Below are 25,142 nucleotides of genomic sequence, written 5' to 3'. Positions count from 1 at the left end.
GCCCCCAAGGAGCTTACAGTCTAGAGGGAGGTAGGGCTGAAGTTGCCGATTTGCCAGTTCAATTGGGTTTTATTATTTTGGTTTGCACTAGAGAAGATGCTATATTTCCCAAGCCTTAAATGTGTCTGCAAAAGGTTCATTTTTACCACAATACCCTTAACTTCTGACACAATGTCAAATCAGAGATGTTGTACTAAGACCTCTGCTCCCAAACAATTCATTAGACTCCAGAATTGGCCTGGTTGAATGTTGCCTCCCCGCTCCTCCAGGCTCACCCACCCATCCAAGGGGATGGGGCTGACTCAGGGTACAAGAACTCAATGGTATTTTTTGCGCTTACGGTCAGAATACTGTACAAAGTGCTTGGGAGACTACAACAGAGCTGTTCGACACGTTCCCGGCCTCTCAGGGGAATTGGGGTCCACCGTAAAAGGCAGTATGTAGCTTATCTGGGTCCCCTACCTTCTCTCTCCTATTACCTCCTTTTCATCATTTTTCTGCTTATAAGCACTTCCATCAGAGAGGGGATGGGAGAAATAAATGAAACACAAACACCTTAAGTTTGCTATCAGAAAGGGCAGCTTTGATAAGAGGTTGGGATAATCCTGGATTATCTAGGTATTTGATTATTCATGCCATCTCTGTGCCCCCTCTAGACTGTAAACTTGTTATGGGCAGGGAATGTCTATCAACCGTTATACTGGACTCTTCCAAGCACTTAGTGCAGTGCTCTGCACATAGTAAGTGCTCAATAAATTACAACAGACTGCCCACAACATAAACAAGAACTGACTATATTTTACACGGCATTACCTGTTAGCTCCCTTTAGTGTTCGTGACTTTAGCGATTATAGTTCCAGCTAGTTAAGCAGGTGACTAGTTTCTACAGCATAGCTTGTAGGATAATTATTCTTTGACATTCTGCATTGCTTTTTAGAACTTTGGGAGACATTACAACTAGAAACAAAGCCAAGCGTGTCCTTCTTTTAAGGAGCCTTTGATACCCAGAAACTGTAGATAACTCTCGGTAAAAAGATAATTATTTCAGACTAGTGTAATTTTAACAAAGCATTTCAGAGGGTCTGTGCCTTTAAAAATCAGCAAGCATACAAAACAAGCTAGCTAGCAAGGCAATTTTGCCAAAATCTTTTCTCAAAACATTAGACTGTTGATTTTTTTCCCAGCAGGCTTTCGCAAATGTTTTTTTTGTGAACAGGATTTTGACCTAAGGGGGACATATCTGTCAGTTTAGCAAAGTCAAAACAGGGTCTCCATACTGAACAGCACAGACCTGCTGCCTAGTAAATCCCCACATGCCTCAGTACAATTTCAAAGTTGGGGTTGAACTATTCCACTTGAGCACATAAGAGGTTGAACCAACTGCACGGTGAGAGGGATAGGACAAGAAATACAAAAGTAACAGAACAGGCCAGAACGTTGCTTTGGCAATACAGTTAAAGAAAGGAAGAGCAGGGGAAATAATTCAGATTTAAAGAAATGATGGCAGCTTCAAGCAAAGCAGAGGTACCAAAGAATTTACCATAATACCCCACTATTTCTGAAAATCACGGGTTTCAAAAATGATTCAACCATCTTAATTCAAAGCTCATTGTTGTGCAACATCATCCGTCTGGTCCTCACTTATCTGGGTTAGTTATTTATCCAGATGGTTTCTCATTTAGCACAAAGCAGTACAACATAGTTGTCTTTCCATGGTTTTGTACATGCAAGGTTGGGAGGTGTTCTGTCAGCCACGAGATGCTAGTCTGCCTTAGACAGTGTTCCGTTAACCATGCCCTTTCATTAGAACCCTTCTATACATCTGTCTCCAAAACTATCTGAAGTTTTACATATCCAGTTTGTTTCCCAACCGATTCACCTGATATATGTGGTTGTACTTCCTACTGTTCCCCACTATTTCTAGGCAACGGTGCCACTGTGGCTAGGAATGGATGAGTATCCTTGCACCTTTCAGCTGAGCCTCATTATACCCTACATTTGCGCTGCTCTGCAAACACATTGGCATTTGGGTGTCGACTGGCATGCTTTTCATTAATGCACTCAATCCTGAAATCTGTTTGCCCTTCAATTGGTTACAGAACTTTGAGCCTTTAGTGTCTGTGTCCAGGTTTCTATACGGCTGAGACTTGGACACGATACGGAGATATAATAATGGCTTCTTGGGCATTTTCACCAGCATTGCCTATGTGCCATACCTAGCAACAGGACAGGGTCGCTAACAACAAGGTTCTGGAACAAAGCCAGTTCGCTAACACTGAAGCAATGCGCCTCGCAACAGAACTTCACTGGGCAGGATGTGCACTGAAAACGGATGAAAAACAGGATAACCAAGCAACTGTGGTTCTGTGACCTGAACTAGGGCAATAATGTTACAGAACACGAGTACAATGGCAGCAGGGGGGTGACGATCAGAAATGGGAATAACCCTTTTTGGAAAGACTCTGAGTCCAAGACCATGTCCCAAACAGGGCCATGATCTGTGCGTGCATATTGTGAACAAGACTGTAGTTTCTGTATTTTCAGTTATTCAGCCATATAGAGATAGTAATTAACCTCTTCGAATATCAAGATCAGTGTTCTCTATCACTTTTTAATGGCATTTGTTAAGTGCTTACTATGTGCCAGGCACTATATTAAGTGCTGGGGTGGATACAAGCAAATCAGGTTGGACTCTGTCCCTGTCCCACATGGGGCTCACAGTCTCAGTCTCCTTTTTACAGATGAGGTAACTGAGGCCCAGAGAAGTGAAGTGATTTGCCCAAGGTCACAAAGCAGACAAGTGGTGGAGCTGGAATTAGAGCCCACGACCTCCTGACTCCCAGGTTCAGGATCTTTCCGCTAGGCCACACTGCTTGTATATATGTATAAATGATCACTCAAATGGAATCATAATACATTTTTCATCAAATATTTTGAGGGCATGGAAAACGCATCTGTTGCATATGAGAGTATCTGTATGCATGTGTACACACATGAAAATGCTCTGTTGAGTAAGACGATTCTGTTTTTTCCTAAAATATGTGGGGTCCAAATACTGTGCTAAGCACAAGCAATCCAGCACAGTGTCCCTACTAGGTAGGCAACTGACCTAATAGGAAATCAGTACTAACTCCGAAGAGAGGAAAACAAACTATGGATAATGTTGCTGAATTTGTATGTGGGGGAAGCAAATGTCATAATGCATACCAAAAGAGTGAAGGATTTGCACTTCTGCCATCCCTCCTCCCTGAGCCAGAGTCGCTCAAAATTTTGGGGTCTGGTTCACCCAAACTTTAAATAGATCTCCTTACACAGCAGAGCCAACTTTGAAATGAGCCTCAACTCACAAACCTGCATATCCTTACAACACCTTTGAGGTAGATGGGAGGTCAGATTCTGGTGGGGTGGAGAGTGTTCAGATTAAAATGAAAAATTAAAAAAAAAATGGACAGAGGATTCTTTTAGATGTCCTAGAAAGATCCCTTGAACTTTAGAGAGCTCTTTTTCCTCTGTCACCTGGCTTCCAAGCTCACTGGAAGAACTCCATATGTGCAATCTCAAAATCAATCACTTTAGGAGATTTGCCGCTAGTATTTATGACTCCTTTCATCTTTACTCCACTTCTCTCCTTTCACACTCCCTCTCACCTTTGCTCCCAGTAAAAATTTGCTTTAGAGCAAATCAGTATAGTCTCCACTAGCTACAGCAGGCTGGGGAACAGCTCTCCCTTCTAAGTGGAAGTGGAGGGGAAGGTAATTCGGCCAAAGAAGAAAGTATTATTTTTAGGATAGGGGTCAACAAATCTACCCATTTAAAATGGTCCAAGATGGTGACAAAAATCAAGATTGGCAGGTGGCTAACAGCAACGGGCCCTACTCTGTCCTAATCCCTGAGAAGCAACGTGGCCTAGTGGAAACACCAGGGGCCTGGGAGTCAAAGGACCTGGGTTCTAAATTCTGACTTTGCCACATCAAGGAAATCGGCCGTACTTATTGAGAGCTTACTTTGTGCACAGTACTAAGCACTTGGGAGAGTACAAAATAAGAGTTGGTAGACATTCCCTGTCCACAATGAGCATACAGTCTAGAAGGGGAGTCAGACATATATATAAATTATGGCTATGTACATAAATGCTGTAGGGCTGAGGATGGGGTGAATTGAGGGCACAAATCCAAATGCAAAGGTGACCCAGAAAGGAGTGAGAGAAGAGGAAATGAGTGTTTAGTCAGGGAAGCCTCTTGGAGGAAATGTGCCTTCAATGTGGCTTTGAAGATCAGGAGAGTAATTGTCTGATATGAAGGGGCGGGGGAGGACATTCCAGGCCAGAGGCAAGGTGTGGGCAAGGGGTGAGCGGTGAGATAGATAAGGTATAGTGAGTAGGTTGGCATTAGAGGAGGGAAGTGTGGGTGCTGGGTTGCTGTAAGAAAGCAGCAAGCAAAGTAGGAAGGGGCAAGGTGACTGAGTGCTTTAAAGCTGAAGGTTAGGAGTTACTGTTTGATGCGGATGCTGATGGGCAACCACTGGAGGTTCTTGAGGAGTGGGGACACATGTACTGAACGTTTTTGTAAAAATGACCTGGGCAGCAGAGTGAAGAATGGACTAGAGTGGGGAGAGACAGGAGGGCAGGGAGTTCAGCAAGGAGGCTGACAGAGTAATTAAGGCGGGATAGGGTAACTGCTTGGATCAATGAGGTAGCAGTTTGGACGGAGAGGAAAGGGAAGGTTTTATCGATGTTGAGCTGACAGGATTTAATGATTGAATATGCGGGCTGAATGAGAGAGATGAGTCGAGGATAATGCCAAGGTTACAGGCTTGGGAGACAGGAAGGATGGTGGTGCTGTATACAGTGATGGAAAAGGAAGGAGGAGGACAGGGGTTGGGTTGGAAGATAAGGAGCTCAATCAATCATATTTATTGAATGCTTATTTTGTGCAGAGCACTGTATGTACTAAGCACTTGAGAGAGTACAATATAACAACAGATTCATTCCCTGCCCACAATGAGTTTACAGTCTAGAGGGGGAGACACATTAATAGAAATTACAGATATGTACATAAGCACGTATGTACCTAAGTTCTGTTTTCACCACATGCTTGCTGTATGACCACGGGCAAGTCACTTACCTTCCCTGCACCTCAGTTTTTTCATCTGTGAAGTGGGGATTTATCACCCATTCCCCATTCTACTTAGACTGTGAACCCTGTATGGAAGAGGGGTGTGGTGTGGACCTGATTATCTCGTATCTACCCCGTTGCTTAGTATTGTGCTCAGCACATAGTAAGTGCTTAAATACTACAATTATTATTATTATTCTCCTCCTTGAACTCTTGGCTGCCTTTGACACTGTGGATCATTCCCCACTTCATGAAACACTTTCAGACTAGTGGTATTCATCTGATTCACCTTCTCATTCCTCAATTTCATTTATTGGATCCTCTTCCACCTTTTCAATCCTTGTGTCCCATAAGGCTCTACTCTGGGTCCCCTACTTTTCTGCCTCTAGGACCACTCTCTCGAGGAGCTCACGTGGATTCAGGTTACCACCTCCAACTGGATGTTTCACTTAACTTCTCTGTGCCTCAATCTGTAAAATAGGAATTAAGCCTGTGAGCCTCATGTGGGACATGGACTGTGTTCAAGCTCAACAACTTATCCCAGCGCTTAGTATGGTGCCTGGCACATAGTAAGCGCTTAACAAATACCATTAAAAAATGTATTCATTTATTTTGATCACTCTGTCTAAAAATACTCTTATATTTGTCTCCCCCATTAGAGTGTAAGCTCCTTATGAGCAGGAAATGTTACTTGTCTGCTTTGTAATAATAATAATGATGATGATGGCATTTATTAAGCGTTTACTGTGTGCCAAGCACTGTTCTAAGCACTGGGGTAGATACAAGGTAATCAGGTTGTCCCACATGGGGCTCACAGTCTTAATCCCCATTTTCCAGATGAGGTAATTGAGGCACAAAGAAATTAAGTGACTTGCCCAAAGTCACACTAAGTGGCGGAGCTGGGATTAGAACCCACGACCTCTGACTCCCAAGCCCAGGCTCTTTCCGCTAAGCTTCCCAAGGTACTTCCCTGTACTTCCCAAGGTGTTTTGTTTTTTTAAAAAATAGTATTTAAGTACTTACTATGCAACAGGCCCTGTACTACTATTACTAGTAGTATCTTTCAAAGCCAGCTCTATATCTCATTTTCTTTAGTGGCCTCTCAGGAATTTAGCTTTTGTTTTCTCATATTCCCCTTCCTAGAAGTAGGCCGAAGAAAGTATGCAGGATTTGCTGAAACCTAGGTTTAGTCCAGAGGGGCAGAAAAGAAAACTGTCTGTTGTCAGCTAGTTCTGTCGGGGTCATTAAAACAAACAAAAAAACCCAAAACATTAAACTCTAAGAAAAACTGCTGTAATTGTAGTGGAAAGCATGGGTTTTAACAATGACTTGGACAATGGATGTTTTTCTAACCCAGGGTGAAGCCTTGCCTGAGGTTGTGAAAACTGCATTCTGTTGTACCGTAGGACCATTCAAAGACCTGATCCTGCTCTCTTAGGGGTACCTACAAATATTTGCAGAATTTTTTTTAATGGTATTTGTTAAGTGCTGGGATAGATACAAGTTAATCCAGTTGGACATAGTCCATGTCCCATGTGGGGCTCACAGCCTTAAACCCCATTTTACAGATGAGGTAACTGAGGCCCAGAGAAGTGAAGTTACTTGCTCAAGGTCACAGAGCAGACAAGTTGCAGAGCTGGGATTGGAACTCAGGTCCTCCTGACATCCAGGCCTGTGCTCTATCCACAAGGCCATGCTGCTTCTCATAGATATTGACTATGTGTGCTACTGTGGTTTTGGGGCTGGTGACGATTAGGATTATCAAGAAGGCAGTTGCCCGGAACTCAGCTCTGTGGCTATAATGGCATAAGCTTTTCCATTTGTCAAGGCCTTTAGAGCAGAAGCAGCAGCATTTACTGTGTGCTCTTTTAGTTACGGTGCACTTCAACAAATGCTTAGGAAGTACGGAAAAACAAAATGGCATGTTTCCTGCTGTCAAGGAGTTTACATTCTAGACAGAGGGAGACAAACATAAAAATATTTACAACTACAGTAGTTGAAATACAAAATTGGATCCACCTATATATATATAAGTGCTAAGGAGGGTGTAAAGTTCTTACTCAAGTTGGTACTGGATGCTAAAATATGAAATACATTCAAGGAAGGAGAATGCTAATTTTCATTGAATAATTTGTTTTTTTTTAAATCCAACATCAGCTCAAAACTCCTTGTACTATCATTTGTCTCACAGGACACGAGACATCATTAGATGCACTCGAAGGCTAAATCATGGCACCTCATTTAGATTATTGTGCGGGAATGTAAATCAATTGTATTTGAATGTTTAATAATAATAACTGTAGCATTTGTTAGCACTTACTATGTGCCAGGCACTGTACTAAGTGCTGGGGTGGATACAAACAAATTGGGTTGGACACAGTCCAAGATGGCATCCAAGTCATTCAGGCATCGCAATGTCTGGTGGTCTGAATGTCTGGTGGTTAAAAAAGTTGTGAGTACCTTGCAGTTCTATTGGAGCACGGGATCCCAACTACAAGTACTGAGAGGAACAATGAATGGGTGCCTCTCTACTAGGAAACCATTAGGCCTGAGAGGATACCTTGGTTGGGGGGAGAGGAGGGGAGAGGGAGAGCTCCAAAGGTTGTGGGGAGGGCATGCATGAAGAAAGAAGCCCCTCACCCTTTTGTTAGAACACAAAATGAAAAGGCCCTTTGTCATTCATGTTCCAACTCACCTTTGATTCAGATTTCAATTTCAGGTCAGCTTTGTCTACCTTAAGTGCTAATCAAATAAGAATATTTCCTAATAATAATAATAATAAGGGTAGAGGGGAAGGAGAGAGAAGAGGGGAGACAGGTTGAGATCAGAGAAAGCTCCGGCTTGGCTGTATACCACTGTGCTAATAAAGAAAAGACCCCATCTGGAGAGGGGGAAGTTGCAGGGCAGGTAGATGGGCTCTTGTAAATGGGGAAACAATCTGGAGAGAAAGCTCAAATGGGGGCAGAGGGAGATTTGGGGGATTTGACAGTTAAGTGGAGCCAATACAGAGGGTTGACACATCTTTCTTACCGTCAATGAACCAAAGAGGGTGTCAATTTAGAAAATTAATGTCAGAAGTGCCCAGCGTCAGAGTACCGGGTCGAGGACTGCTTTGTTGGGTGAGCTGAAATGGGACAAGTGCAAGCAGGAAGAGCAGAACCAAGTTTTAAAGATACAATGAAGTACAGTCTCAAGGCAGGCACCAGTCAGGTATTGTTTTCAACCTACCTGAGCAAGATCTCACTCTCCACAGCAAACCCTTCAGATATAATGAGTAAATGCACTTTTACCATCAATTCATGTACACTCCTAATAGTAAACTGGAATGCCACTACTTTTCTTAGATCCTATCCATTTTTCTTAGGATGATTTTGTTTTTTTTGGATGTCATCATTACTGCCACTGAAAAGTGCTTTGTTCTTGGAGATTGAAAGGTGAAGAAAAGAGGAAGGGGGGAAATGGGTGTTTCAAAACATTGACGTTTCTGTTTCCAAGGCCCTTAGAGCAAGTATAGAAAATGAAGCACCCAGGATGGGAAAAGAATTACCCAAGAGACTGGAGGCAGCAAAGTCATTACTAAAATTAACAACAAGCATGAGCATGCCCCAAATCCTCAAACATATGCCTTGCCAGCAGTTCTCCTCTTGAGAGTTAAGTGCCCATGTGAAAAAAGAATTTGAACCTCTGAGGTGGTAGCTTTCTGAAATCCTGAGCACTAGTTGTATGTGCTAAAAAACAACAACAAAAAAACACAAAACACAAAAACAACTTGTTCAGATGCAAGAAAAAAAGGCAACAAATTGTGTTTTGGGAGAAAGGAGAGAAAGGAAGGGGGAAGGGAAGCAGTGTAACTTAGTGGACAGAGCACAGGTCTGGGAATCAGAGGACCTTAATTCTAATCCTGGCTCCACCATTTATCTGCTGTGTGACCTTGAACAAGTTACTTCATTTCTTCTTCATCTGTAAAATGGGGATTAAATCCTACTCCTCCTACTTAGATCCATTTGTAGGATAGAGCCTGTATCCAACATGATTAGCTTGAATCTGCCCCAGCACTCCATACAGTCCATAGCACATAGCACTTAAGTACCAGCATATTAATAATAATCATTAAGAGGAAATATTCTTATTTGTATAGCACTTAGGGCAAACAAAACTGACCTGAAATTAAAATCTGAATCAAAGGTGAGTTGGAACATGGATGACAAAGGGCTTTTTTATTTTGTGTTCTAACAAGTTACACCTAAAAGAATGCAAATATCCAGGAAGAATTAAAATGGTATCGTGCTTTTTAGTGAGTCAACATTTTAATCACATGAAATTCTACTCAGGCTCTGTGGATATTAGAGGAGGTAACACATTTTTGCTCAGAAGACACTGGAGTGTTTTTTTGTTAAAATCCTGCTTGGAATGAACTGGGAAGCACGTTGAAGCCACTGGGAGTGATGCATGCAGAGTAATTCCATTAGGCAGATAATACCAATTTCAAATAGAACACTTAGCTGGCCCTATAAACCCAGATCTCTCCTGGAAACACTATGAAAACTTGGTTTTGCCAAAACAGTTCTCTTCTAATTCCCCTCTTCTCTCTGATGGTTCCCTTCACAGTCTCTTTGGCTGGTTTTTCACATCCCCTAAATTAAGGGTTTTCCTCAAAACTCTAGCTATGGGTCCCCATTTTTATGACTTTACACTCCCTCCCTCTCTCAGAGAACTCATCTGTTCCCATGACTTCAGCTATCACCCCTATGCAGATGCATTTTAATCCATTTCACTGTCTTGCATTTCCTCTTCCCTCCAGAACATCTGCATATGGATGTCTTGCCAGCACTTGTCTAACACTGAACTCTTCCTCTCTCCTCCCAAATTCACTTCTCCCCGTAACTTTCCCATCAGAGTAACTCCAACATCCTCCCTGTCCTTGATGCCTAGCTCAACTCTCACATTCAATTTATTACTAAATCCTGCCAGTATTTCCTCCACATTTCCCAGATCTGCCCCTTCCTCTCCAAGACTCATAATCATATCACAATTCCTCATTTAATTACTATTGCAGTGTTTTGCTTTGTTTAATCTTTTATTAAAGTAATTCAATCATTTACATGGTCTATACCAGTGATAAGTGTTGGGAAAGGAATTTCACATTGCTCTTCCTGAGGTTCTGGAATGAAACCTAATGTATAACATGTAAATATTTGCAACATCCCAACCAAAATACAGCCATTTCAAAAAAACAACCCCATGTTCAAGGACCATAACCCAGTCGTATCACGCGGTATGCATGGGAGTACTCCATGTTGATGAGGTGGGGGTTAATCAGGGAATGTCTTTTTGAGGAGGTGGCTTTTTTTTAAGAAGGGTTTCAGGGTGGAAAATGATGTGATTTGGAGGATGAGGGAATAGTGACCCCCTCCAATCTGGCTTCCACCCCCCTTCACTCCCCACAGAAACCACCTTAAGGACACCAATGATCCCCATCTTGCCAAATGCAACGGCCTCTACTCCATCCTAATCCTTCTCGACCTCTCAGCTGCCTCGGACACTGGACCATCCCCTTCTCCTGGGAAACATTACCCAAACTTGGCTTCACTGATACTGCTCCCTCCTGGTTCTCCTATCCCTGTGGCCGCTCATTCTCAGTGTCTTTCACAGGCTCTTTTTTTGCCTCCCACCCCCTAACTGTAGGGGTCCTTCAAGGCTCAGTTCTGGGTCCCCTTCTATTCTCTATCTACACCCACTCCCTTTGAGAACTCATTTGCCCAAGAGCTTAGTACAATGCTCTGCACACAGTAAGCACTCAAATGATTGATCGATGGCTTCAACTGCCATCTCTATGTGGATGATTCCCAAATCTACATCTCCAACTCTGTCTTTCTCCTTCTCCGCACCCCCATCCTCCCTGTCTCAAGCCCTTAACCTCGGCATTCTTCTTGACTCAACTCTCTCATTTAACCCACATATCAATCAAGGGTAATTACTGAGCACTTACTGTGTGCAGAACTCTGTACTAAGCACTTGGGAAAGTACAATACAACAGAGTTGGCAGACACATTCCCTGCATATTCACTCTGTCACCAAATCATGTCAGTTCTACCTTCACAACAACCACTAAAGCCTGCCCTTTCTGCTCCAAACTCCTACTGTGCTGATCTAAGCACTTATCCTATCCCGCCTTGACTACCGCATCAGTCTCCTTGCTGGCCTTCCTGCCTCCCTACCTCCCATCTCTCCCCACTTCACTCTGATGCCCGGATCATTTTTCCACAAAACTGTTCAGTCCATGTTTCCCCATTCCTTAAGAATTTCCAGCGGTTGCCCATCCACCTCCTCAAATGGAAACTTCTTATCGGCTTTAAAGCACTCAATCACCTTGCCCCCTCCTACCTTACCTCATTGATCTACTACAACAGCACGCTCACTTTGCTCCTCTTACACCAACCTACTCGCTGAACCTTTATCGCATCTATTCCGCCGCGGACCCCTTCTCCACATCCTGCCTCTAGCCTGAACTCCCCCTTCACATCCGACAGATAATAATAATAATGTTGGTATTTGTTAAGCGCTTACTATGTGCAGAGCACTGTTCTAAGCGCTGGGGTAGACACAGGGGAATCAGGTTGTCCCACGTGGGGCTCACAGTCTTAATCCCCATTTTACAGATGAGGGAACTGAGGCACAGAGAAGTTAAGTGACTTGCCCACAGTCACACAGCTGACAAGTGGCAGAGCTGGGATTCGAACTCATGAGCCCTGACTCCAAAGCCCGTGCTCTTTCCACTGAGCCATGCTGCTTCCCAAGACAGATCATGACTCACCTCTCCTTCAAAGCCCTATTGAAATCTCATCTCCGCCAAAAGTCCTTCCTCAGCTAAGCCCTCATTTCCCCTACTCCTCCCTTCTGCATCGCTCTTGCATTTAGACTTGTACCCTTTATTCGCCCCACCCTCAGTCCCTCAGCACTTATGTACATAGCCATAATTTACTGTCTGTTTCCCCTTCTAGACTGTGTGCTCCTTATAGGCAGGGAATGTGTCTACAAATCCTGTTATATTGTACTCTCCCAAGTGCTTAGAACAGTGCTCTGCACACAGTAAGAGCTCAATAAATATAACTGATCTGCCCCTTCCTCTCTATCCAAATTGCTACACTGATCCAAGCCCTAGACTACTGCATCAGCCCCTTCGTTGACCTCCCTGCCTCTAGTCTCTCCCCTCTCCAGGCCATTTCACTGCTGCCTGGGTCATTTTTTGAAAAAATTATTTTGTCCAAGTCTCCCCACTCTTCAAAAATCTCCAGTGGTTGCTTGTCCGGCTCTGCATCAAAACAGAAACTCCTTACCATTGACTAAGGCATTAAATCAGGTCTCCCCCTCCTACCGTACCTCGCTGATCTACTATGATCTACCTCTCACATTTGGCTCCTCTAACGCCAACCTACTAACTGTACACCTCCATCTCATCTGTCTCAATGCTGACCCTTCACCCAGATCCCCCCTCTGGCCTAGAACTCCCTCCCCCTTCATATCTGACAGACCGCCACTCTCCCCATCTTCAAAAGCCCACTAAAACAATATCTCCTCCAACATTTCCCTAACTCATTTTCCCCTTTCCTCCTGCATCATCTGTGCAGTTGGGTCTGTACCTCTTAAGCACCTGATACTCCCCCCACCCGCCCCCAGCTCTGCATGTCTTATGAACATATCCCTATACTCTGCCATTTCCCCTATCTGTAATTTATTTGACTGCCTGCCTCTCTCACCACTAAACTGTAAGCTCCTTGAGGGTAGGAAATCATGTTCACCAACTCTATTGCAGTGTGTTCTTCCAAGTGCTCAGTACAGTGCTTGGCACAGTAAACCTTCAATAATTTGACTGACTGGAGGGACATCTGTGCAGAGGGAAAGATGTGGGAAGTGGGTCAGAGACAGGAGACTTGTAACTGAGGTAGAGTTGAAGGTTAGTTTGGGAGGAACAAAAAGAAAGAGTGCAAGTTGGGATGTATCAGGAGAAGGGAGCAGATGTTAAGAGGATTAGCTGGTGGATGGGCTTAAATGTAAAAGACATGAGTTTAATGCAATAAGGAAATGAATCACTGGAGATTGGGGGGGGAGGAGTGAGTGATGCATGCTGAGTGGCACTTTAAGAAGGTGAGCTAAACATCTGTTATATGGGACAGAAAGAAGAGGGTGACCCTCCAATGGGGAGACAAGACAAGAAGATTTTTGTAGTAATGCAGTCTGGAGATCATGAGGGTTTGAAACAAGGTGGTGACTGAAAGGGTGAAGGGGAAGAGGCAGATCTGTGAATTAAAGGAAAAACAATAGGATTTATAGAGGAGTCAAAGAAGACACCAAATCTGTGGGGTTCTCTGACAAGGAAGATGGTGGTGGTGCTGACACTTTTCGGTCCCATGCATGTGACCTAATTCACCCATAGGTGAATTTCAGTCAGTGATATCTCCTCCAAAAGCCCTTCACAACACCAAAGCTACCCTAAGAGGGGACAGACAGTTTGTGTTGGTGGGAATGAGGCTTTAGGACGATGGAAAAAGCCACATTTCTCCAAATACTGTGTTCCAAACACTGTTGCAATGCACAAAAATTACCAATCGGAAAATGTGGTCTTGCCCTTTTCTCATTCATTCATTCAGTTCATTCAACCATATTTATTGAGCTCTTACTGTGTGCAGAGCACTGTACTAAGCGCTAGGAACAGCAATAGAGAAAGACAATCCCTGGCCACAATGAGTTTACAGTCTAGAGTCTCCACCTCTCCTAATGGATATGAAAAGAAAACGAGACTATTTTAACATACACAATTGGGCTATAAAATTTTGAGAGTGAAGTGGTATGACTGGGCAAGTTGAATCACTTCTGTTCCTGGGAAAAAGTGAGGCAACCCTCTGAAACCAGACAAGAGCAATTAACAAGTCCAAATTCAGATGCAGATAGATTGTGAAATATCCACCCCCACAAATTTAATATCAACCTAAAATAATAAAGATCAGCAATTACAGTGAAAAAAAATCCCATGTAAATAATTTTCTAATCAGTCTGCATGGCAATGATGAAATGCAGCATTTTTAAAGTGTAACCTCCTTGTGAGTGGGGAAATGTGTCACTTTATTCTGTACTTCCCAAGTGCCTTGTACCTGCACCAAATGGTTGCTCAATAAATACCACTGTTGCGGCTACTACTATTATTTCAGAATGTCAGGGAAAAAAACCAGAAAGCAACGAACAAAATTTTTTTCTGAAAAGAAAGAATTTCGGGAGGACATATTCAGACAACTGTTCAGTGTTGTCCTTCTGATTACTCTTCCAATTTATTGCCTTTTTTTCCTTTGCCAAATTGCCTTAACCAGCTGCTTTTACCAAGTGTTCATGATTAAGTGGGAGTGTGAAGAAATGCCAAGCAGTTTTGATAGTCAAGGCTCACTCTGAAATCAAAGATATCTCAGACTTAGTAATAGAAGCTGTAAAGTTCTACTTGAGAATGACAATTCTTCCGCCCCCTCCCTCCCCCAAATCTGAGTTTGCAATGTTTGGTAAACAATACACATGAACATATATCGCAGAAACACTAAGGAATACCAATCTCTTTTAAAATTACAATTTTAATCTAATTAGTACTTCAGATTTCTAGTAAGATCTCTCGAGCATCTTTTGTGCAATATCTTGTTCTTGCTCCTAATTTTCTTTCCCTAATCAAAGATTTCAGAACACATACCCTTTATACACAAATAAAATAACTTCCTAAACCATGCCAAATCCCTCTCTGTGTAACTCTACCTCATGTTCTCTTTCTATAGCAAAAGGTGGCTAGAATCTCACCACTTCAGATTTAACACAAAACAAGAATCTCAATGTATCAAGCCCATAATGATTTCAGTTTAAAAATTAACTTTATACAATTATTCAAGGGGAGGGAAGAGAAGTCGGGGAAAAGACACAAAAATCTGAAGCTATGTTGGTTTCTTCAAATTAAGAACATAACAAAAGATGCTTGCTAAAGTGAAAAAGTACAACAACACATCAGACTCTCCATTCTTTTCCTGTTCTTGGTTTTTCCACTAGACAGTTTGTAGGCTCCCTAACACAGGTGATGTAAAAATGAAAACAGTTTTTCTGTCACCCGGTGAAACCTCTGCCTCCTCTTCTACCCAATTATGGATGAGAATGGGTGGTCAAACGTGTCCAGTGGTTGACCAGGCTCTCAATGAATGATGGTGAAGGGGTGGCCAACCTGCCACGTGAAATATGGATGTCGTTTCACCCTCTGAAAACCTGCTTTGGTACATATGTACTGAGAAACTGCTTTACCACTCCATATCATGGATCTTTGGTTACCCTGTGACCAGATCCTGAGAAAAGATGATTTCTCATAGGATTCCCTACTTTGCACCAATTCACACATGGTCATGAAATTAACATGTCAGAAGGCCAGTGACAGGAAGCTGACCCGTAATTTTTTTTTCAAGCCTGTAATCGTCTTTAACTGTTTCATTTAAGACCCAAGGTAATGTGGTAGTTACGGTAAAAAAATTAATGCACGGCTGCTCATTTCATTTAATCGAGCGTTTTTAAGCATGCTTTGGTTCCACGCTAGCATTTTCCCTTTGTTTTAAAGGAGCATATTTTTCAAAATAAAAACTCACCTCCCAAACTTAGTCAGGCCTCTAGCACTACCTTAAATGACATCTGGTTACAGGTAAATAATGCAACAGTATGTGGGAGTGATAATTATACCTTCAATACTCTGGGATGGCATTTAATACCTGGGACTACTTGCTCTTGTCCTTATGTTTTGATTACTTCACCTCCTTGCTGTCTCATTTGAGGAATCCCGTATGCAGCAGTATGAAGTGATGAAATGGGGCAAAATGGATACACTGGGCAAAATACTTCATAGTGCCTCAGTTTTCCTTAGAAAATGGGAATTGGACCATCAGCCCTCCTGTGGTAGGTAGACTATAAGACATTGTCAGTTAATGAGATCTGAGCTCCTTGGAAAAAGGTGACAACAATAATAAATCCAAACAGAAAATGTGTGTGCCTATTGCATTCAGTGTAATCTGTAGATTCTAGACTTCCAGGTTAGGGCTTTGATGAACTTTTGGTTGCAAAATGCTAGTCAGATTATACCATCAGGTGTTCATGCTCAAATTTAGTATGACTCATTCTGATCTGTTTCTACTTGCTCAGAACTTCTTGAAATTAGTTCCTTTAGAAATGAAAATACACATATGGAAAAAAAAAAGAAACACACAACCCCACCCACCCATCGCTGAATTGTTGTGGGTTTTTTTTGTATCTACATACTTCTTTCTAATTAACAACGACTCAACCCTGGATCCTCAACCAACGGTTACTAAGCAAATTCCACTGGCACAAGGTGCAATACAAGATTACAGCTCTCCTTGAACACATTTAGCAAAGCCTTCTCCAAAATGCCATATAGCAGGAAAATGATGGAATAAAACAGCTAACCCTAAAGCTTGTGCCTTATTTGCAAAGACAAGTGTTAAAGGGAGTTCACCTTAGGCACCATATAGTATTCTAATAATTCCAGTTAAAAAGCATGAAAAGAACAATGGTATTTGTTATGCACTTATAATGTGCCAAGTACTGTACTAATCACTAGGGTAGATAAAAGATGAACACATTGGACATAGTCCCTGTCCCAGAGGGAGCTCACAGTCTAAGTGGGAGGAAGAACAGTTAATAGATCCCCATTTTACAGAAGAGGAAATGGAGGCACAGAGAAGTTAAGTAACTTATACAAGGTCACCTGGCAGGCAAGTGACCTGGATTAGAATCCAGGTCCTCCAAATCCCAGGTATGTGGTCTTTCCACTAGGCCAGGATGCTTCTTAACAATCTTGCTTACAACTAAGGGGGAGCATTAGCCATTTTCCCTCTGATCCTGAAATAGTAATAATAATAACGATAATGTTGGTATTTGTTAAGGGCTTACTATGTGCACAGCACTGTTCTAAGCACTGGGGTAGATACAGGGTAATCAGGTTGTCCCATGTGAGGCTCACAGTCTTAATCCCCCTTTTACAGATGAGGTAACTGAGGCACAGAGAAGTTAAGTGACTTGCCCACAGTCACACAGCTGACAGGTGGCAGAGCTGGGATTCGAACCCATGACCTCTGACTCCCAAGCCCCTGCCCTTTCCACTGGGGTGGAGAAAAGTGAGCCTGCATTTGAGTGTTTAAGAGGGAATATGTGCATCTATGAAAGCATGGGTATGTGTGTATAGTGCTAACCTTCTCACTGTGCCACGATCTCACGTCTCCCCTCCGACCACTAGCCCACATCCTTCCTCTGTCTGGAATGCCTGAGGCAAGACACTTAACTTCTCTGTGCCTCAGTTAACCTCATCCGTAAAATGGGGATTGAGACTATGAGCGCCCCGTGGGACAGAAACCGGGTTTGACCCGATTTGCTTGTATCCACCCCAGTGCTTGGCACGTAGTAAGTGCTTAACAAAAACCACAAATATTATATTGCTGGAATGTACTTTCCCAAGCCCTGTATTAGTGTTCTGCACACAGTAAGTGCTCAATAAATACAATTGAATGAATGGATGCAGAGCTCTGAAACTTTTCCATTTCTCAAGTCTACGCTAAGAGAATGCAGAATGAAAGTTTACATGGTTCTCAATGGGCAAAAGCTCTACCCTCTACCCTCGTCCCCCCATCCCACCCACCATGACTTCTCACATTTCACTCGGGGAGGAAAAAGAGCGGGTTGGGAGTGGGGGGGTGAACACAGAATCTGACCCTCCCCAGGGGAGGCCATTGATTCACAATACAGTGAAATTGTTTTACAAGGTTTGCCAGGGAACCAAGGTTTTACATGCTTTTCCCGTCAAAGTACCTAAACTGCCCAGGTTCAAGTATGCATTTCTTATTTTCTCTAATTTAGATTTCCTTTTCTCAAATCCATTTCTCTTTTTGCCCTCTCTAGCAATTGCTGTCCTTTCCAAGTCCTGTGTCACACACTCTTCCTTTTTCACCATTCTGTGTACTAGTTTTGTGTCTCCTGCAGTCAAGTCTCTATTCCTACTTCTGAATTTAAACATGATTCTACGGTTCTCTACATGCAAGTAGTTCCTTTATTCCATGTGAGGGGGGCATATATATATAGGCAGATAAATATGCACATCCATGCACTATGTATGGGAGGGAAATATGGATATATGTATGTGAGGTGAGTAGGTTGGGGAACTGTGACTCTTTCATTCATTCAATAGTATTTATTGAGCGCTTACTATGTGCAGAGCACTGTACTAAGCGCTTGGGATGAACAAGTCGGCAACAGATAGAGACAGTCCCTGCCGTTTGACAGGCTTACAGTCTAATCGGGGGAGACGGACAGACAAGAACAATGGCACTAAACAGCGTCAAGGGGAAGAACATCTCGTAAAAACAATGGCAACTAAATAGAATCGAGGCGATGTACAATTCATTAACAAAATAAATAGGGTAACGAAAATATATACAGTCGAGCGGACGAGTACAGTGCTGTGGGGATGGGAAGGGAGAGGTGGAGGAGCAGAGGGAAAAGGGGAAAATGAGGCTTTAGCTGCGGAGAGGTAAAGGGGGGATGGCAGAGGGAGTAGAGGGGGAAGAGGAGCTCAGTCTGGGAAGGCCTCTTGGAGGAGGTGATTTTTAAGTAAGGTTTTGAAGAGGGAAAGAGAATCAGTTTGGCGGAGGTGAGGAGGGAGGGCGTTCCAGGACCGCGGGAGGACGTGACCCAGGGGTCGACGGCGGGATAGGCGAGACCGAGGGACGGTGAGGAGGTGGGCGGCAGAGGAGCGGAGTGTGCGGGGTGGGCGGTAGAAAGAGAGAAGGGAGGAGAGGTAGGAAGGGGCAAGGTGATGGAGAGCCTTGAAGCCCTAGGAGTTTTTGTTTGGAGCGGAGGTCGATAGGCAACCACTGGAGTTGTTTAAGAAGGGGAGTGACATGCCCAGATCGTTTCTGCAGGAAGATGAGCCGGGCAGCGGAGTGAAGAATAGACCGGAGCGGGGCGAGAGAGGAGGAAGGGAGGTCAGACTCTGAAGTGGGGCGGGGGAGAGAAGATGTAAATAGGTGGGCATAGGGATGATGTATGCCTGTGGTTTTCTGTCTCTAGGTTGCTGAGCAAGAGGGGAAAATCTTCCCTTTCTTGGAAAGGAGGAGAGGCAGCTGGGTGAGAAGCAGCTTGGCCTAGTGGAAAGAATATGGATCTGGAAGTCAGAGCACCTGGGTTTAATCCCAGTTCTGCCAAATGCTTGGACACGTCACTTAACTTCTCTGTGCTGCAGTTTCCTCAACTGCTAAATGGGGATTCAATACCTATTCTCCCTCCTAGACTCTGAACCCCATGTGAGACCGGGACTGTGCCCAACCCACTTAATTTGTATCTACCCCAGTGCTTAGAACAGTGTTTGACACATACTAAGCACTGAAATACCATAAAAAGAGGGGGTGGGAGGAGGGAGAGAGGGAGAGAGAAAACAAAAACAAAAGCAAGAGACAAACATATCTAGGAGCAAGAGAGTGAAAATAAAGAAACAAAAAACAAAAGACAAAAACAGACAGACAGAAGCAACGGATACACTCACCCAGCCTCCCTTTCCACATAATTGTTTAGACAGATGACTACAGCCCAAAGTAGCTGCTGGTTCGAAAGGCAAGCGGCATCCATCAGGGCCTGAAGGGTGGGTGAGGGAAGGAAGGCTGGTGAGTCTCCTTAATCCCCTTCAAGATTCATCCTGCTGGCCTGCTCTTGTGAGAGGTGTGGCTGAGCTGTGGGGGCAGCTGGGTGGGAGATTGGGAAAGGGAAGATTGACGCTACCCTTTACTCCAGACATTTTGGTCCTGACCCTGCTTCTCTGGGACCCAGGGCCCCAACTGGCAGGAGGGTATAATGCCAAGCCCTCTGTGCCCCAAGCTTCTCAGATAATAACACTGCCTAAGCCACTCATGAAATGTGCTGAAGTAACAATTGCCACGAAAATACAAATTGTCAATTCTATGGTGCTTCCAGTGACAACGTATGGGTCCGAAAGCTGGACAGTGTTAAAACAGGATAGAAAAAGCACTGATGCTTTTGAAATGTGGTGTTGGGGAAGGCTTTTGCGAATCCCATGGACTGTCTCCAAAACAAACAAATGGATTTTGGAGCAAATTAAACCAAAGTGGTCTTTGGAAGGCCAAAAGGCTCAACTAGATTAGCATATTTTGGACACATAATCAGGAGGACTAATTCCCTGGAGAAGATACTAATGCTAGGAAACATCCAGGAAAATGGGAGAGATGCAGACCAGCAGCTAGATGGATAGAGACCATAACAACGACAGCGGAAGAACCGTTAGAAAGGTTACGGATCATGGCAGAAGACAGTTGCTATGAATCGGAAACGACTCGACGGCACTTGAAAATAAGACTGTCTCCAATCGATCAATGGTATTCACTGAGCGCTTACTGTGTGCAGAGCACTGTACTAAGCGCTCGGGAGAGTACAATAACGAATGGGTAGACACTTTCCCTGCCCACAATGAGCTTACACTCTAGAGAACTTTAAGACAACAACTTTGATTCTATGTAGACAAGAGAGCTTGACAAACTTTTCAATTTATGTTTTCAGAATTCATTTGAACAGCTGAATAAAGGACTACAGACCAAATGAGATGAGGGGGATTGAGGTTTGCCCAGGTTGAAATCTTCGGTCCCAAACCAGTCTTGACCCAAAGAGCCATTTCGAATGCAGCATCTGGACCCAGCCCAATGCTCCAATAGCCTTTCAGCCAGGCCCAACTTCCCTTGCTCACTTAATTCCCTCGACCAAACCCTGGCCTTTGAGTTTGGGCTCAGTCTTCCACCACAGCTCTTGCTCAGACCCAAAGCAGCTCAGAGAATCTACTGGTCCCATGCCTGAGGACAGGGCAAAAGAAAACTCAGGAAGGTTAGGGCTGGGTTTGGATGCTCCTGTAGCACCACTGCAGAGAGTATGTCTAACCCTGACCTCCCCACCCCCACCCACTCCAGCTCAGACCTGAACACCATGATTCTGGTACTCTGCTTTGACCAGACCAAGATTCTATCACTGCCTGCTGCATTCTGTCACTGATGCCAGCTTGGGCTCTGAATCTTTGGCTTTTCAGGTCACTGACAGGAGCCAATGATAATGGAGTGTTTCTCTGTCCCTCCCATCTTATTATTAGGGTGGGTTGACATCCTCAAAGACCCAAGGACACCTGAAATAAAGACTACATGATCTTCGCTGTCTGAGATTGGCCCAAGCCTGGGTCAATTTTTATTACCTGACTTGAGGCTGGCAGGCCTGGGTAAACCTCTTGAGGGTGGAGGGTTACCTCCTAGCTTTGTTTAGGCTTAAAGTACTCTAGTTCAATGGCAAAATGTACTGGGCTTTCTCTTCACACAAATCAAGGTGCTTCTCAATAGTCAAAGAATTGACGCCTATGTATCGGGAGAGGTGAAACAGAAACTAAAATGCACCTAGTAGAATGTGGAGTCAGCAAGAAAAGGTCTAGACCATTACGAGTGAAGTCAAACAGGAATACTACCTAAACTTGGCTATGGACTTCTAAAATAAACTCCTCAGAGAATTAAAAGGGTGGTCAAATCATATCCCGGTGATTCCTGGGAGAACCTTTCTTGACAGTTAGTTGGAGACATGGACCCAAAATAAAGATGAGAACCTGTTGAGTCTGCAGGTTGTGAACTATTTACAAAATGCCCGCATCCAGGTAGGAGTATTACCCACTGCAAAAGCATCACCGGGCAACACACACACAGACACACAAATCAATGATTTGTTTGTGCAGTCAACCTGCTCAGTACTTTATTTTTCTTTTCCCCTTAACGCCAGTGAAATAACCAAAAGCAAACCAGACTTCATCCAAGAGGAGCAGTATGGCCTAGTGGAAAGAGCACAGGCCTGGGAGTCAGAGGATCTGGAGTCTAATCCCGGCTCTACCACTTGTCTGCTGGTGTGACCTTGGGCAAGTCATTTCACTTCTCCGGGCCTCAGCTTCTCCATTTGCAAAATGGGGGGTTCAATACGTCTTCCCGCCTACTGTGGGACAGGGACTGCATTTGACCTGAATATCCTGCATCTTCGCCAGTGCTTAGAACAGTGCTTGACCGAGAGTAAGTGCTTAAATACCAAAATTTTTATTATTATTAAAATTTTTACTGAAACTTTACAAACAATCAGTAGTAGCCCATAAAATTGGGTAACTGGCCAATAATCCTGTTTCAACAGTTAACCTGACTGCTGCAGAGAGGACATACTAACCGTTCCACACTAGGGAATGGATCTGCAAAAGTGTGAACAGTTACACCATATACAGTGTCTTCTACTGATCCCCAAATTTCCCACCAGTGGTCAAACAACTGGCATTTTACCTAGATGTCCTTGCTTATAAACACCAATAGGCTCTCACAGACAAATGCGTTTGATCTCAGAGCTCCTCTAATTGGAATCCACATGAAACTTCCTTGAAGCAGAAAAAAATGTTTTACAGTTTAAAAAAAGCTTCTCAGTAAATGATACATATGGTCACCGCCAAACTAAGCCTACAAACAATGTGAAACTTTCAGGAAACTCCATATTAGTGCAAGCGGTTGAAGTGTACAATATAAGCAGTTAATACATGAAAATTAGGTCTTCCTACACTATAGCATCTTAGAGCAAATCAATATTGTAAGGATATGCTAAGTTAATTTAGAAAATCAATTTGATAACCAGTAAATCGGTGTGATAACAGAGGTGTCATGCAATAGTAAGGATTTAAAGAAAAATTAGAAAAATCAATCTGTTCTTTGTTTACTAATTTTCATGCTAACCTTTCTGCTAAAATAGTAGGGATTCTTAAATTGCCAAATTGAATCCATCCCCCCCCCCCCAAGTTATCTGGATCTATTTTAAAAGCCGCTTACTTAACATCTGGGGGCTCCTGACAAATCTTTCAAATTGTAGGAATTTAAGGACACTCCAGTGTCTTCGTCAGTCAGCAGGTGGCTAATTTTCATGTAAGGAATCTCTCTAGAAGTGACTTCTTACTCACAGGGATTTCATTTTTTCCAAATTACAGCATCCAAAGACTTCCTTCTTAATACGATAAAAATCCAGCCTCTTCAGCAAGACAGCTAAATTTAACAACTAAGTTCCACTTCACTACTTCAAATGGATCAGATGGTTCTTCATGCTTTGAAAAGTATATAAATATTACGACATTAACAGAGGAAGTTGGGTAACTACCAGTAAGCTTAGCTGTACTTTGATAAAGTTACAAATTGCATCTTCCCAATAAACTCTTCCTTGAAAAACAGCATTCTCCAAAACCTGATTTTAGAAATAAGGAACTACCTGTTTCAATACCTGTCCCTTAAAAGGCAGCCAGTTTAAGTCAGTTTTTTTTTTTTTAAAAGGCTGATGAGGACTGATTGTACTAGAGATTCTGTGTCGTTCAAGGAACACCTTTTCCTCCACTTTCGCCCAATCCCCTTTATGAGTTATTTCTCTATAAAACTGACATAAATGGGATTCGAGTTCCAATTTCAACCGGCCTCGAATAACGGAACAACTCTGAATTTCACACTTTACAGGGTGGACTTCTCCAAGATTGGGCTTTTACTGCGTGCTTCAAGCAAATAGCCAGTTAGGGTATTATTACTTCACCGGGGTCACTGGTCACACGATTCTTTCTGAACTCAATAAAACCCCTACTTCATCGGTTCGAAGATGCGGCTACCACCCTCGATTTTCCGAGGAAGGTGCAAAACTGCTAACTTTCCTTGGGTGGAGACGGGGAAAAACAAGAACACTGATAACAATAATAACAAGAGCAGCATACAGCCAAGGGCTCTGTAGTAGTTGCTGCGCTTAACGGGGTCGACCAAATTAGAGCCTTTACCCGGCTCCTTGAGCCCGAGGTCAGAGCGGAAGGTGGAGAGGAAAGGACAGCGAGGGTTTGGGGGCAACTCCGGCCAAAACGATCTAGACTTTTTTTAAAAAAAGCAAACAACAACAACAACAACAACAAAAATAACAGAGCCTGTTGGGCGGAGGAGAGATCCCGAAAAGGGAGGGGGTGGGGGAGGTGACTTGGGAGAAGCACGAGGGAAGCTGTTGCGCTCGGCCCAAGTTGTCAGAAACGACCCCCCAAGGGGCTCCAGGGACCCCCATCAACGTTTTCCGTTCGTGGGGGGCGGGGGAGGCTGCAATTCGGGCAGCTCCTTCACCTGCCCCCCCTCCCCCCAGCTTCCAATGGAATTACCCCCGGGCCCGGAGCTCCGCTTGGGGTCCAAGAGAGGTGGTCGGGGGGAGACGAGGCGCGCGCGTTCGGGGCAAGGGAGGAGAGTCAATCTTACCCAGCAACGGGGAGGGGTCGGGGCAATCCGCTCGGGTCGAGTCCCGCGTCCGGCTCTCCGGCTCCGCTCCCTCGGTCGCCAACTCGAGGGGCTTCTCCGTCCCCGGCTGCTGCGCCGCCGCCGCCCCCGCTCCCTCCGTCGCGCCCCGCAGGTCCTGGCTCTGCTGGTTCTCGGAGAAGAGCTGCAGGACGCCGAAGTCTCGGCCGGACAAATAATAGACCAAGGTGACGGTGAGGTGCAGGGCGCAGAAGACCACGAGCAGCCGGCAAGCCTTCTGCAGGAACGTGCCGGGCATGGCCACGCTGCCGAGCAGTGGCTCCTTCATCTTCTGTCCCGGGGGCTCGGCGGGCCAGCGGCCGGACGGAGGCGGAGGCGCAGCCCCAAGGCCGGCGGCCGCTCGCAGCGAGGGGCTCGGACTCTCTGCGTGGGAGGAGTGTGGTTCTCGGCAGGGGGGCGGGGAGGGGAAGAGGAGGAGCGGCAGCGCTCCAGGAGGGGAGGGGAGAGCCGACTGGGCGGGCCTCTTCTCTCCCCCTCTTTCTCCCCCCCCCCCCCCCGTTTTCCTCCTGCAAAGATCGGAAAGACCGGGCAAGCGACCCACCGTTCCTCTCCCCTTCCCCCAGATCTCCAGGACCTGGCT

General features: G+C 44.3%; 1 protein-coding gene across 1 annotated transcript in view; it reads right to left on the bottom strand.

Moving 5' to 3' along the window:
- The window catches only part of B4GALT1 (beta-1,4-galactosyltransferase 1), a 70,432-nt gene extending 45,501 nt beyond the window's left edge, over window positions 1–24,931 (bottom strand). The window contains exon 1 of the mRNA XM_029055799.2: window positions 24,506–24,931. Coding sequence (XP_028911632.1) covers window positions 24,506–24,830 — 325 coding nt within the window. The 5' untranslated portion in view covers window positions 24,831–24,931. The remainder of the gene's footprint in view (window positions 1–24,505) is intronic.
- Window positions 24,932–25,142: the final 211 nt, after the last annotated feature.

The sequence above is a fragment of the Ornithorhynchus anatinus genome, chromosome X5 (genome assembly GCF_004115215.2).
Source record: "Ornithorhynchus anatinus isolate Pmale09 chromosome X5, mOrnAna1.pri.v4, whole genome shotgun sequence".
Lineage (NCBI taxonomy): Eukaryota > Metazoa > Chordata > Mammalia > Monotremata > Ornithorhynchidae > Ornithorhynchus > Ornithorhynchus anatinus.
The sequence above is the reverse complement of the archived record's forward strand: the minus strand, read 5'-3'. Positions and strand labels throughout refer to the sequence as shown.